General features: G+C 37.3%; 1 protein-coding gene across 2 annotated transcripts in view; it reads left to right on the forward strand.

Annotated features, from left to right (window-relative positions):
• The window catches only part of PRR5 (proline rich 5), a 71,211-nt gene that overhangs the window by 25,587 nt on the left and 29,939 nt on the right, over positions 1–15,685 (forward strand). For both annotated transcript variants that reach the window (XM_085324430.1, XM_085324429.1), the window contains 4 exons: positions 1,768–1,848; positions 9,245–9,293; positions 10,010–10,067; positions 14,285–14,376. In XM_085324430.1, the coding sequence (XP_085180556.1) occupies positions 1,768–1,848; positions 9,245–9,293; positions 10,010–10,067; positions 14,285–14,376 (280 nt within the window). The remainder of the gene's footprint in view (positions 1–1,767; positions 1,849–9,244; positions 9,294–10,009; positions 10,068–14,284; positions 14,377–15,685) is intronic.

Raw genomic sequence — 15,685 nt, forward strand, 5'->3', positions numbered from 1 at the left:
TCATGAATAGGTCTTTAAAAAGCCTTTTAGAAGTCAGCAGCATTATCTTTATTTTACATGTGGGGTAATTAAGGCAGACAGAAATAATTAAGTAACTTGGTAAGAATGGTCATTTTAGAAAAAAAAAAGAAGATGAAGAAACTGCATAGTACTTCTATTTCTATGAGCAGCAGAGCTGATAAAGTTGCTTTCTCGTATATTAGTGCCTGAGAGCTAAATAGCTGTGTGGATGTCCAATAAAGATTGAGCTCACCCTGCAGTATGTTCTTGRTAGAGTCACTAAAGAGGACTTCTACCCTAGCAGAGACTTGAAAGAACCTGATATTTTTGGGTCTTCAAGTCTGTAGTCAAATGTGATAGAAACTGAGTGGAGGATCAGGGATTAATTGACAGGTGGAAGGACTGCATGAATCTTATTTCTGTAGGAGTCAAAGCTGAAATATGGTGTGAAGTTATAAAAGATGGCAGTAGGTTGAAGAAGAGAAAGGAAACTTCTATTTCCTCCTACTATTTAAATTCCTAATGCTGGAACAGATTTGGTCTTACCTTTAACTGGCATTTCTTTAACTTTGTCCTCAGAACTAAGTTCAGTGATTTAGGTTTATGTCATTACATCATGTGTATTTCAGAAGCATTTCAGAGCTTGATCTTGAAACACTTACTCATTTCAGTAACTCTTTGAGGTGCAGTTTTGTTAAGCTCATGGGGATTGGTAGACATCTCTCCTAAGCACATCAACTGCCCTGTACAGCATGCAATGGCAGATTTTTGTCTACTCAGTGACCTAGGATTTATAGAACTGATGGCTGTACACCACAGCAATAGTGTTGGATATGTGACTTTACCCTGCCTGTTGCRCTAGAGAATTTTGTCTCAATCCTGCAGCAGAAAATCACAATCTCTAAGCAAAATCTTCTTAYGGAACAGTTACAAATGATATTGAAAATGAAAAGGGAGCATTTGAGCATGGCATATGGTTGGAACAGAGCTCCGTTATGCCTATGTCGTCTCCTCTATCAATGTCTTTGCTACAGAAACTCTAGGCCTCTCGTTCTTTTAACTCAGTCTTGCTTTTCCTGTAGTCAGAGCAAGAACATAAATCTTTGAGAAATGAATGACTGGCTATGGTAAACAGGCTTTGTAACCAATTCTGTGGTAAACTTCRCCCCTTTTCTATTGTTTCACTTTTGGAAATGAATGAAAGAATGAATAAATTGCCTTAAAATTGTCCATTTTTTCCTTTCAAGTTTTTAAAAAACTGAGCATTCTTGAGATTCCAGTAACCACATCCTAGGAAAGGAATGGTATATTTGTAGGTTAAACTTTATATGTAGTGTCCAGACTTGATAAATGCTGATATGCTAGTTAAACAAACAAAAAAAAATCRAGTAACCATAGTTCAAACAAACAGATGCCAACAGGGCTAAGAATGTCATCACGGATCTCATAGTGAAGTTGTTAATTCTTTCTATAGTGACCCTTTTATTTAAAATATATGAGCTTACAATTTCTGAGGTGCCTGATTTCTGTTGTGCAACCTTTGAAGTTATCAAGTTGGAATATACCAGAAAGAACTGATTTTCAAAAATGGCATCTATTTTCTAGAGAATAATTCTGTTTATGACATCTGAGGTAGGGTACTAGAAATCACCTACTACTTTTAAAAAGGTCTTTCAGTCCTCTGGAAAGAGTTGTTTGACTTATCCTGGAAGTGATACCTTTCTAAAATGTGACCAGATACTAATGTCTCCTAACTTCCTCTTCCAGTATCCATAATGGAGTAATAGCAGTGTTCCAGCGAAAGGGTCTCCCGGACCATGAACTTTACAACCTCAATGAAGGAGTGAGGTGAGTGACTCCACTGGAGTTGCACAGAATATTATTTGCCAGCATGCACAGTACAATTTGCTAGCATTCACGCTCAAAATTTTTTACAGCAATACAGCAGTATGTGTTTCAACCAATAGTGTCAACTGGGCCTTAATGGATAGTTGTTGTTYAGGTGTGCCAACACCTAGCTGTGTAGTAAGAGCTGTATTCCTTCTTCTGCAAAGGAGATATTCAGCYGTGAGAATAGTGGATTATTTTAGAGACTCTCTTGAAGTACTGAATTAAAACTAAGGAAGGGAAAACCTGGACCTCATTCCTTATCTGTATTAATGAAGGCCTAAACCACTGTAGTGATGCAGTGCTATTCCTAGCTGCTAGGCCTAGCTCTGGGAGGCATCCCTGGACAACATAGAGCCTCCAAGCTGTGACACAATGCAGAAAGAAGTCCTGACTGGGGATCCCTTATGTCTAGCTTCTCCTTCCACGCAGGCAGAATATACCAGAGATGTTATAAAGCTGTCTTGTCAGCACAGTGACCTGGAAAACACAGCTTTAGGTTCCCAGTTCTTTCTCATACGGTGCTGAAATGGTGTTCATAACAGACTAAATAGAGAGTGAGGTATATAATGGGAATGTTTTTTCTAAAAAAAGATGATGAAAAAGTCATTTAAGTTATAGATACAACAAAAACTTTACCAAGAAATAAGGTGCTATCTGGCTTTATAGCACTTTAGTTATTACTGCTTATTAGAGCACTTATTATTACTTACTAAACTTCTCTCACTGACAAGGACAAGGTAGCTTGTTTGCTTTTGACAACTTGTCCCAGCACTTTGAAGAATAAGCTATAGAAAACAAACAGCACTCAAAATGATAGACAGCTTAATAAGTTCCCTAGCTGTCTGCAAATAAGAGTTTCAGTAATTCTCTTTTCCTTACACCTTATTCCCACTGCAGGTGGGACCAGGCAGTCTGACAAAATCCATATGATATCCAGAAAGCRCCAGCCCAACCTGGTACCTTTAGCTATGGAAATATCTTAGAGAAGTCCAGGCAAATGACATATGTCCTGTGATCTCTCTCTTCCCCCCTCTCCCTTTTTCTTTTTTAAATTAAAATAAAGTCATTCTTCAGCTGAGAGAAAATGACAGATACAAAAAAGAGCTTTTCTTGGATGGCTGTCAGTATGATCCATCCATCATTTTGAGTTAGTTACTGGAATAATGGTTGATCATTATTGCTCTAAGCTTATCTAGGATTCTCCAACTTTATCTGAATGACAAAAAATTATAGTGCTGGGCTGAGATTTCGTGGCCCAATGTATTTGCCCCAGGATGCTTGTCTGCTAATGAGAGACTGGAGAGGAAAAGGAATTGTCTGCTGACATCAGAGACAAATGCAGTCTTTATGGACGAACAATAGAAGTAAGATAGATGTTTCTTGGTGAATTGTGCCCAGATCTTGCTTTCACTTACCTGGGTAAATGAAACCCACCCATATGGGTTTTAACCTTGCACAATGATGGCACTTGATAATACAGTTATGTTGAATTTATGGCAACATACCAGGCAGCAGTTTTCTTTTTCAACAGGCAAGTTGATTGCTAATAGACTTTTTTTTTCAATTTATGGTGGGCCTGGATGCCATATGACAGGCCTGTTTCATGTTCTTAGCATGAGGATAATGCTGCTTTGTTGTTATCTCTGTCAGTGGTTCAATTTTGCTTCGCTTTGGGGAGAACAATGCCAGATGACTCATACCTGAGTGAATTGACTGAGTTTTGTGAAATCTAGACTATGCTAGAAAGCTACTGTCACAAACAAGGCATCAGAGGCATAACTCTCATGGTATGAATGAGCACTTGCCAAGATACAGCCTGATGTGTGAGACTGGTGGTTGTTCTTGTCGTCATGTCCCTGCAGCTCTGGGCCAAGCAACAAGATGCTTTCAGCAGCCATTTGTATTTGCTGGTTGCAGGCTATTAGTTAAGGAATTTTTCTCTGCCTGCACCTTGTCCTTCCATTCAGTGACTATGTGGAGTTTTTTTTTTTCTTTCTTTTCTAAAGCACCTCTGTGTGTGTCCCACTTCATGGTTTTTCGTGCAAACAACAAAAATGAGAAAATGTAAGTGGGCCAAGAGGACAGAGGAGACAGCTGAAAGATCTGTCRCAAGAGGAAGCCGTAGCAGTGGTATTTTTTTAAGCATATTTGTTCACACATCTAGCCACAATCCCTGTTCAAATACTATATTCCTTCTGCTTGCTACATTTTGTGGTTGACCACAGGCATTAACTTTTTTTGTACTCCAGACTATTTAGAACTGGAGCCCTTTTTCCTCACTTAAATGCAATTTAAAACATAACCAAGAATTACTGTTTTCACAGATGTCAAAAATACCTGCTGTTGCTATTTTATTCAAAATAGTTTCTTTGTGTTAATGCTAAACTTAATGCAAAAATACTGGATTCAGAAATATGACTTCAGAAGTGGAACAATCTGTGTTTCTCCTCTGATTATTTTAGATGCATGTTTCCAGCAAGTGCATAAATAAAAAGAAACATACATCCATTATTTCCACTGAGCAAAATTTGAGTGTAGAAATGTTCAGGTAAATGGCTAATGCTGTACTCTTTTCCACAGTTACAGGACAATAACAGAAATATTTTGTTTTATCATCAGTTCAACTAGAACAGATTCTGGGATACTTTTCATAACTAAACCTTGAGTATCTAAGTTGATTCACAGACCAAACGTTAGTATTTCAGCAATAATGTTATGTCTGCAATATTTGTGCATCTTCATTTTGACACGTGAATGTCATGTCTATTCAACTACTCTCTGTCAGGCATGCACGCAAACAAATTCTTACAAATATGATTTCCTTTTCTGAGCATACATCTAGAGGCTTTGTACTCTGATTATTTATGGACTGGTTATTTATTAAATCATCAGAGGGTACAAATGTTTGCACTACCATTTCCATTTCCTTCTGCTTTAGTTTCGGCTTATAAAAGCACAGGTGCCACTTCGTCTCTGAACGTTTGTTCTTCCGCTCTTTCCTCAGGGGAGTCAGAAAATAAATGTATGCTGTACAATGTGTTTATGTGATTCCTTTTTTTTGATACAGCACTGCCATAATGAGATCACTAGCTATTCTGTAGGAGTAGAAATGTATATAGGAGGTTGGTTTATTTATTTATTTATTTATTTATTTATTGCTTTGATCCCATGATCTGTGAATTGTCCCTTTCCAAAATGACAGAAGCAAAATGAACTGGCCAGAACTAGGACAGCAATCATAATACCCTGAATAGGTCCTACCTTCTCCCTCATTTAAGTCAAAAAATTTCCACAGTCTAAWTCAAAGTTTTAATTTGGGTCCTCTTGCACAGGAGAGATGTTGTTAGGAGGTCACAAAATGCAGCGCACAGCAAACACAGAGATAGAAGGGGGAAAAAAGCCATTACTGGGACTAAAGCAAATAGTTACAGCTAAAATTGCAAACATATATCAAAAAACGTAATGCTCCACTGTGTTTGGAATTCATCATAATATCCTGAATGCTGCAGTGTAGAACAAAAATAACCCAGTCTCATTTACACCAATGCCCCTTGTCACCAACTCTAGCATTAGAAAGTGGCCTTAAATATGGGGTTACATGCAGTTTGGGAAGCCCTGCTACCAGTAAAAATGAGTGTGTGATTTCAGTCTCTCTCATATTGCTATAAATCCTGAATAACTGTGCTAAAGCTAATGGAGTCCAGTAAGGCGGTGAGGGAAAAAGGTACTCTTGTAACTGAGATTGTCACTGGTGTTTGTCCCGTAAATAACTTCTCCTGAGCCCTTACCGTGTAATTTAATTGGGGATTGGCCAAGAAGGAGCTTATAATTATGGTTTGAAATGTTTTCTTCTTTTACTATGCAGCTAATCCAAAGGTCAGACAATAAAAGAACTATCTGCATATACTTTCTGTTTAGTACTTGTATTGGTTTATGTGTTTTGTAGAAATATCTTGTAGCGGGGATGAGGGTGACTTTTTCATTTCATGTACTATGTCACTTTAAAGAATTTATTTACACCACTTGAAAATCAAGGAAGAAAAAGAAGGATAGGGAAACACGGATGAAGCAGGATGTCTATATTAAGGCTAATACATATTTATAGCTGCCTCTCTTCTGAGTTTCAGGGTAGTGACTTGATGTAAACAAAGCACATTTTATTAGCATTTCCTCTTCTGAGCAAGAGTTCAATTCCAGTAAAATCACTTCTCATTTTGCTTCATAATCTAATAAGTAATAAAGTTCAAGTCAGATATATGCAGTGCTAGACTAGACTTTCTGTTCTGAATAATGTTTCAAGAACTAATTTCAAAATGAACTAAAGAAGCAGCAACAGGAAGATACAAAAAATCAGGATGTATTTTAGCATATTTTATTTGAGTTTATATTGTCATCTTAATTTATAAAGTCATTAAATAGGCAATGAAGGCCTGATATCAATGAGATACAAGCTTCATAAGAGTGCAAAGTGACTGTCATCAAAATCAGATGCACTTAAAGCTTGGACTCCTATCTGAACAGAAATCTCTTTTAGCGCTAATCAGATTTTCACCTAGATTCCACCATTGATACCTGTATATCTAGAGAAGGTTATTCAGTAATCAGAATTATCCAGAACTGAGTAGATGACAACACAACTGTTTTTCGTTAAAGGAAATTAGTCAAGGATGAAAAAAATACGCAAGCAGTGTATTGGACCCAGTTGAAAACATCGAACACTAGTGTTTTAATGTGGCCTGAGGGCCTCACTATTTGACTAGAAATTAATTAAGATAGCGTGAARTATCTGTAGTATTAGAGATTTAAAAAGCAAGAGACATTAATTGTGCTGTCAGTTCTTCTACCCTGTAAACAGAGATGCTAATGTACCTCTACCACTGCTTGGTGCAATGCAGTTCAGTGCATATAATTAACTACAAGTTTGGTGTTAAGTTCATGCACAGCTGAAAAATGGAAATGTGGTGGGCTTTTGATTTATTGGAGGKATAGTCAGCAGATAAATGGAACCTTATTTCATGTTTCTTACTGTAAATGCCAGGAATTAGCAATAGAATCTGAAGTACAGAAAGGCAAGGTATTTGCAAACRCCTGCTGAAGTCTGAGGGGAATGTAGGTCTAGGGCTTCAAAGAGTTCTTAACTTGAGGACAGGGTAGAAACTTAAGCAAAGCCTGAGAGCATGAAGTATCTTTCACTTTATGACAAAAAAAATCAAACAATTTGAAAACTGTTTGTATGGAAACTCTAGGAGATTTTAAAACAGCAACTTTATTGCCATTTTACCTAAAACTAGGTTTATCCCTCCAAGTTCAAAGGAAGAAAAAACTTTAGTGCCATCACTTTCCCATGACTTAGGCTTACTGCTGGGATCCTACCATGAGTGAGCATGGCAAGATCGGCCTATAACACCCATTTACTCCTTGAAGTAGGGGCTTCTGAGCACCCATAGGGCTTTAAGAGTTTATTGATCTCTGGGGGGTTAAGATTTTAATCTAAGGGGCTGTGATGGATATGGCTGAGGCTGGTCCTCTGGGGCTCCAGGTGGCTGGTCCTTGAGGCCACTGCAAGGGTCGTCCTCTCCCAAGTGCTGCACCAGCCTGCTGAGGGGTCTCACCATGCAGTGGACCTGCACAGATATGAGAGGCCTATAGCTCAGGCCTGAGCTGGCTTGCAAACTTTTTGTCCCTAGATAGTTACTGATAGAGTGTGCCTGAATTAAATAGGTTTCTAGCAGAAGAAGGATTTAGATGCTTACCAGAATCTGAAAACCTCTTTCCTTGTGTTTACTTTCTATTTCTGTCACAGGGTGCTATAGCATCACTGTGAACATGTTCTTAACTGTAATGAATAAGATATTGTATTTTTGTCCTCCTAAAGAGTGGCCTTTTTCTCCTTGCCCTGAACTGTCAGAAGATCTCAAGAGTCTGTGCTGAATCTTGTGGTGTTAATAAACGTCAGACTCCAACTCCTCTGGATTTTTTCTAGAAAGCACAGGGATATGCTGAACTACTTTGGAAACAAGACATATATTTGCTTACTAGTTAAATAATATGATTAATTAGTTATTTTTTAGTTGAAAGAAAACCCTAAGGGAGAGATGATAACATATACTAAGTATATATTTTACATAACTACACAAGTGATCACAACATTTGATTGCCTAATTGAAGTGAATCTTAAATAGATTTTAAATAGATAGACACATGCATTTTAAATATGAATAGATATAATTAGGTTTTAGATTTAAATAGATTTTAGATTCAATAAATAGATTCTAGATTTAGATTAATAATTTTTAAACAGAATTTTAATAACTTTTAAATAGAATTTTAACTCATTTCCTCCAGCTACTTGAGATGATCGCAGAGAGGCGGGTTTTAAAAAGAGCTCCAGGCCAGATGTGCAAGTGTTCAGAAAATGCAGCTGAGGCTAAATTTTTATAAGGTCTGAGCTCTCATTTAGGCACATAAATAATGACCTAAGTACAGAGAAGTTCTAAACATCTAGCATCCAACATGGGAGATTTAATTGACCTGCAGCTCTTCAGCAGTGCAGTGTATTTTGTCTAGGTACACTGTTGGGGCTTGCAGATGCAGTTGAATTCAGTTTCTGAATTTGAGGATAGTCAGAAATTTGTTGCATGTGGGTTGCTCTCAGATTAGTTTTTAGTTTTAGTGCAGAAGAATCATGAAATACAGAGCTAAACTATTAAATTTCCACTTGCTTTTTCACTAAAACCATACGAAACTTCATCTGGTTCAGATTCTGGCTGGAAGACTGTGACTCTTTTCCATGAAAACTGGCCAAGGTTCAGGTCTGTGACAGAATCCACAAAATATCCTCATGATTCAGGTTTCTGTATAAATTTTGTCACAGTTCCTTTTTAAAGTTATGTAGGGCAGAGATTATTCACCTCTGCACACATTTAAGACAAGCCGCAGGCTCATTTGTGCAGCCCCATGAATTGGCATACAGTGTAAAGAGCTCTCCTACATTTGGAGCATAAGGCACCAGTTAAACACTAGCATAGAAGTAGAATAACTAATGTTTTTGAAAATGTTAGATGTAGAATAGATTGCATCCTGGTTTGTCTTTGTCAAATCTCATTTTCTGTTCATGAGTATTTGAGCAACTGAACCATCTAAAAGCATAGCAGATATTTTTCAACACATAGAAATGCTGGCTGAGATGCTTAGTATTCTTAACCCAGTTTGTTCTGTTTCTGGTTATGAATTATTGACAGGCTATACTCATATGAAAATATTTTGCTGTAGCTGACTTCCCCTTTTCCATGTGCTCCACCATTAATACGATTTCTTGATTGCATAGATCCTTTTCTTATTCCTTTTAATACAGGCAACTATTGAAAACAGAACTGGGATCCTTTTTTACTGAATATCTACAGGTAGGCATGTGTTCTTTCATTTAATTCATTTTTTTTTAATATGCAAGGAACAAAATTGCTTCACCCAGTCTAAATGCTGATCTCAAGCCCTTTGATATTAGTTGAAGATTTCTACTGATTTTTGTGTGTTCTGCATTAGACCCTGTGTGTCATTTATGGACTAATGAGATTTGATTTTTTTTCTATGTGTATGTAATATGTGAATATATATAGTTAGATAGTGAAAAATTAAGTAGTGGAATAGATTTATGCAGCCAGTGGGGTTTTGTATGAAATTGTTGTCTTTCCGTAGGCTCCAGACATTTTCTTTTAGCTTTAAAATTTAAGCTACTGAATAAACCTGTTAAGTTCGTTGTAGTATAGTAAATAGGAGAGCCATTTAGTAATAAGTAAATGTTGTCTATTAAAATGCAATGTTCTTTCTATTGATCTGAGACTGACTACATGCCACATGGGTCAATCATTTGGAGGCTGTAAAGCCTTCTGTACAACACAAAACAGGGGTTGTATTCTGGAAGTGGTAGGCAATTATATCATCCTTTCACAAGTGTCCCAAGGGATTTAAGAATAATGGATGTGGGAGGAAAAGTCCTTTGATGATTGATCATTAAAGTGAAAGACCTCTATTTTTTAAAGTTTAGAAAGAATGAAATTTTAAATATAATGGCACAGGAAGGTATAGAATTGAGTAAAGGTAGTCTATATTTTATTTACAGAATCAGCTACTTACAAAAGGCATGGTGATCCTAAGAGACAAGATCCGGTTTTATGAAGGTAATTTGGATTTTAGCATGGCTGTCTATGTCTGTCACGGGAGTGGCAAAATGCAAAAGCATTCTGAAGGCAGTGACATTGTTTTCATTAACTTCCTTGGATTATGGATTAATTATATCAATTTATTCATGCAATCTATTGTTCTATCCTGCCTTAATGTTTCCATTGGTTTTCTTCAAGGAGAGGTGATTGCTTAGTGCAGCAGCTAGGGAATAAAGGAAAAATTACATCCATTGGCTTTCTCCAAGGAGAGATGATTGCTTAGTGCAGCAGCGAAGGAATAAAGGAAAATTTGCTTCCAGCTTGGATTCTGTTTTTTGCTTCAAATTTAGCCTGCTCAGTATTAAGGAAAAGTGGAAGAACAGAGTGAGATATCTTAATTAACAAAAAATCTGAGCTCTGAGATCCCCGTTAGGTGAAGTATCTGGTTAAGTCCAGAATAATGCTGTTCATTGTTTTTAGTGTTATTCTGAATTCATGCACACATTAATGAGGTCAGAAAATGTCTTGTCTCACTGCCAAGGCTCCATTTGTCAGTCTGMACCTTATGGAGGAGTCGCCTTATGGAAGTAAGCATCAAGAAAATTCCTTTTATATTTGAAACAGTGAAGTCCAAATTAAAAATAAATAAGTAGAGATATAGGGGCTGAAGTTGAGAATATAGATCACTTTCTGCTTTTTTACTTAAATCTATGCAAATCTAGGGAAATATGTTCATTAGAATTACTGTAGACTGAAAACATTTTCGCTAGTCACTGAGTATATTCCTGTCATTCCTCTCCTTGTTAGTGTAAAAGCTGCAAAAGAGATTTAAGTCACGTTAGTTTTTTAACAAGTCTTTTAAATGCAGAAAGCAAGTACTGTCCAAAAGTGCTAAAGCCAGTACATAAGTAGAGTTTTAATATAGGCAAATATATTCTGCTTGAGTAATTTCARTATTGCAGTCACCCTCATTTCATGTCCTGTGCTATTGTGCACCATTTAGATGTGCTATTAAATATACTATTTTATCCCAGATGTAGGTATGTGTCATCAGAGAGTGAAAAGATTTCTGAATATTTTATAAGATTATTGTKTGTGTAAACATCAGGGAATCCGAAATGATTTTGAGGAAATGTAGCTTCCCTTTAGCTTCCAGGGCCACCATCATAATAGCACTTAGTCTAAATACACTGTTTTAGACTATGTCTCCATGTAGCGTGGAGACAACCATTTCCATTAGTTACAGTTATCTGTAAAACTTAAATGTGACCTTTCATTACTGACAGTACAGTTGATTGGATTAAGATGGTGCTATGGGACTCACGATTTCTGATGAAAAGAAAATAGCCCTGAACACAGCAAAAAGAAAACCAATTTCACATTTCAAGTACTCAAACACTTCTAAGCTGAACACAGAGTTCCTCAATTATATAAAATAACAGCTTGGAGAGCACAAGGGGAGCTGAGCTGTAAGGATTTCAAGGCCTTCACAGCTGCTTTGTAAAACACAAAGGAAGTTGTTTTTTAAGTATCATATTGACAAATTAGATCCAGTAAACCACTAAATTCCTATTCCTTTTTCATCTGTTTTTTTTTTTTCTTGCAAGTCTCAACTCACCAAAACTGGAAAGTTTTAGAAAGATAGCGGTAATACAGGATTCAAATTCAGACATTTTTCTGACAGAATGCTTTCTGATAGCTTGCCTGGTGAGTGGGTGGTGGATGTGAGTCCTTGAGGCTGAGATAGTGTTTCCCGGCTGCAAAGGTACCACAGCTGCAGGGTCCCCCTTGTACTTGGTGGCTCCATAATTTAGACTCCCGAAATACTGCAGCAAAGTTGGGAGTGTGGAAATCCTGGGAACTCCTGTCTCAAATCCCGTCCTCAAATCCCATCTGATGGCTGGTGTTGTAGCTTCCATGAGGGAAAAATCATTCCAGAGCAGAGTTTGGAGGCGTTTTTTTCTGCAAGAAGTTTTGAAAATTTTAACATCTGTTTTGAGAGAGAAACTTTTTTTGGAAATTTCAACTATTAAAAGCACTGTGAAACTGAAAAGCACTGTGTCGATTTTTGTGTCATCCAAAACTGACTATATTGTGCTTCTCTTAAGTTAGCATTTGGATGAACTCAGCTTCCTTGAATCCAGTACATACTTACAGTAAAGGAAGGGATCTATGCCTGACAGTAGAAAAAACGTATTCTTGAAAGGACACAGAAGTCACATTCCTCTGTGTGAAAGATGCTAATCGTCAACAAATTATAGGAGTTCTTGTACAGCCCACAGTAAAAGACCTGCCTGGCAAAAAGCAGTCAACTGTGCAGCCTTTCTGAGCTGCTGCACAGAAATTCATCGCTTTACAAAACAAACTGCCCACAAGATGAAAGGAATTTGCTACAGTAAAGGCATATTTATCTCAACAGGACAATTTGACTTTGTGCAATTCTAAGAGCAAAATTTCAGAAGGACCAAAATTCTAAGTGTTCAGCACCTACATTTAGAGCAAAATATTTTTAAGGGCTTGGTTTCTATTTAGCTTTAACTTATGAGTAACTAATGTATTTAACTCGTTTTTAAATTCTGCTCTTAAGGTTTAGAATCATTACAGTTCTTTGTGAGCATAATTTCTTTGAAACACTTTTAGTATATTGACCATAAATGAAACAGTATTTTTTATTATTATTACTGTATTGTTATTACTAGTAGTAGTAGTGCTGGTACTACTGCTGGGAAATTTTTGAGCCGATTCCTTACTGTGTTTCACTAGAACTAATTAAAGACAAATTTTAAATAATTGAAACTTAGAACATATTTTTCAGATTTATACATGAATATGTAAGACACAGAGGATCCCAGTCTGATGATGCAGAAGTAACGATCTTGGAAGAGTTAACAACCCAGCAGCTGCGGTATAACTATAGCATAGTGTAGCATGGTGATTCAGATTTGTTACTGAAAGCATTTAAGCCATTGACCCAAGAATAAATCAAGAGCAGCAGATATGCCAAAGCTGGTGCTATTTGTCAAGCACTTAAAAAATGCAGCATGATCAAACATCCTGTAATAAAGATCAGTACTTGACTAACTTTGATTGTAGATGCTTTCTTGCAAAGTCTGTTTCTTTGTGTGTGTGCGCAATACTAGGAAGAGTGCTCCCTGAGTGGGGCACTAGGTAATGCTATAATACAAATATTAAGGATAATATTTGATTCTGATACCAGTAGTGATCTTGACTGATTGGTATTGAATTTGCTTCTTGATATGCTATACTGTCTTACCTGAATGCTTCATGTATTTATCTCTTAATAGCTGCTGGTGGAGATGTGGTGGAAATATCTCCCATCACAGTCAGGCTAGGTGCACAGGGACAGTAAACACCTTGCCCATCACCTAGGCCAGCTGGGGAAACAGGGATTTGAAGCCAGTATTCAGCTGTTCAGCCCAGATTCCTCTCCCATAGATCTCCAGCTCTCGCGTTGGTCTCTGTTTTTATAAAATATTCTCTGAGGGACTTAGTGTCGAGCTTAGTTGTAAGGGCTTGGCCAGAGCTTCTCTGATCTCCAGGAACCTGCAGAGGCTTCCAGGTGGCTGCAGCTGGAGTAATAGGTGTGAGGACCAAGGAGAGCTCAAGTCATCAGTAGGTTTTCACTGCATCCAGTAACAGGAAAAAGCAGAGCCTGCAGCACCGTTGTCTTCTTCCGCAGATGTTATATGAGGTTTTCTATGGAAGGGAAGATACAGGGAAGTGGGGAGATAGATCATAGGGGCATTGTGCAAGCATCCCTGCAGAGACAGGTTTGCCCTGCTCCCTCTCTGGCTAAGAAGGCAGAGTGTAGCAATGTGGCAGAGATTTCTATGGAGAGATACGTCCACATTTAATCTTCTGTGTCCTCCTCCTGCTGCTCTCCTTGGCAGACTTGTCCAGTACTATTAGAATAAGAGGAGGAGGAGGTGATCTGCGCTACTATTGCTTATTTTTTGCAGGATTTCTCTGAATAAACTTTAACCTCAAAATCTCCAAGTCTACTAAAAACACTAGATGTGTGATATGAAAGACATAAATACCGAATGATCTGATATACTGAAAGGAATACAAATTCCATACTACTACAAGTATCTGGTAAATGATTCATCTTTGTGAGTAACTAGCAGATTCACATTCTTTCCTGTGTTTCTTAGTCTTTGCAGATTACTGATTATAACCTAAACAGATCACTAATTTGTTTTGTGTTTTTGCAGGGCAGAAACTACTGGATACCTTAGCTGAAACCTGGGATTTTTTCTTCAGTGATGTTCTGCCCATGCTTCAGGCTATTTTCTATCCTGTGCAGGTGAAAATTTACTCTATTACTATAGAATCTTGAAAAACTGGAAAAAGCAACTTTACTGGTTCATCAACAGACTGATGCAATCCTTAACTCTCTCCTCTTGGGCCAACTTCCCAGTGCCACTGTTCTGTATAGTCATGCCTTCCAAATCAGTTAATTATGAAACCAAATTTAGAAGTGCTTGGGTGAAAAGATGAAGGGGAATTTTGAAAATAGGAAGTTTGTGCAGGRAGGATGGATAGTCCTTATGACAACTCATTCTAAAAGGAATAAAAAGGATATGAACAATAAACTGAAATATATACACAGCGAAATAAATTCAACTGTGTTGACTTCAGCCTATGTCATACATCTCTGCCATGTAAATTTTTCTTTCTGAAGAATCTTCACTGTTGAAAGGGGATTTTATTGCTGAGGTCAAATTCTCTGCTACTGTAAATGGATACAAGGATAATAGTCAGTGGAACTGGACCAATTTACATTATAATAGAATTTGACTCCAAGTAATTTTAAATCCACTATAGATACTTGATCTGATTTGGATGAAGGCTCAACCTTCTAGTTTAGTGAAGGTATACATCCAGATAAGTGTTGCTTATCACTTAAGTCCCAATGAAATCTGTAGCAGATAGGTATCTAATCGAGCTTCTGGAGCTGGTCCTAGATGCCTACTGAATTCAGTGGGAGTTAGGTGCCTAAATATATTTGGGAAAACTTTGTAAACATTCTCGCATTTTTCCAAGTGAACTTTATATCTAAAATGACTGTCCAATTATTAGTGATATCATTTATATCTGCAGTTATTTGCAGGAGTGAGATCTTAATTCTGTGGAAAAGTTGCAGTTTTACAAAAAAATTGATTCTAAAACAGAAGAGATCTAAAGACATTCAGGTCTGGATCACCCACTGACTTGTGTCTTGTCATCCTAGAAAGAGGATGATAACTGAAAACCTATTAGAACACCAGGTTAGATTTTCGCAAGTACCACGTGATCTAAATTCCAGTCTACCTAATGATATAGGTAGTAAGAAAATMTCAGTAAGATTTTCAAAAACATTTAACTAAATTAGAACTCTTCTAGATGTTTTTGAAAATTGCACCAAATACCTCTTTTCCCTGTCATGTTTCTGCGGCCTTTGAAAATAATTTAGCAGCACAAGTCTCCTCATCTTTCAAGTGGAAATAATAGCTTGAATTTTTGAGGGAGCTTGGAGGGAGTAAGAACCCCAAGGCCTATGTAATTTCAGATGGATCTAGGTGCCTTATGTTTTAAGGTTAGTCCCAAAAGCCCGGTTTGTGCTTTTATGCTCT

The sequence above is a fragment of the Rhea americana genome, unplaced genomic scaffold, assembly GCF_003343005.1.
Source record: "Rhea americana isolate MKP2758 unplaced genomic scaffold, rheAme1 scaffold_91, whole genome shotgun sequence".
Classification (NCBI taxonomy): Eukaryota; Metazoa; Chordata; class Aves; order Rheiformes; family Rheidae; genus Rhea; species Rhea americana.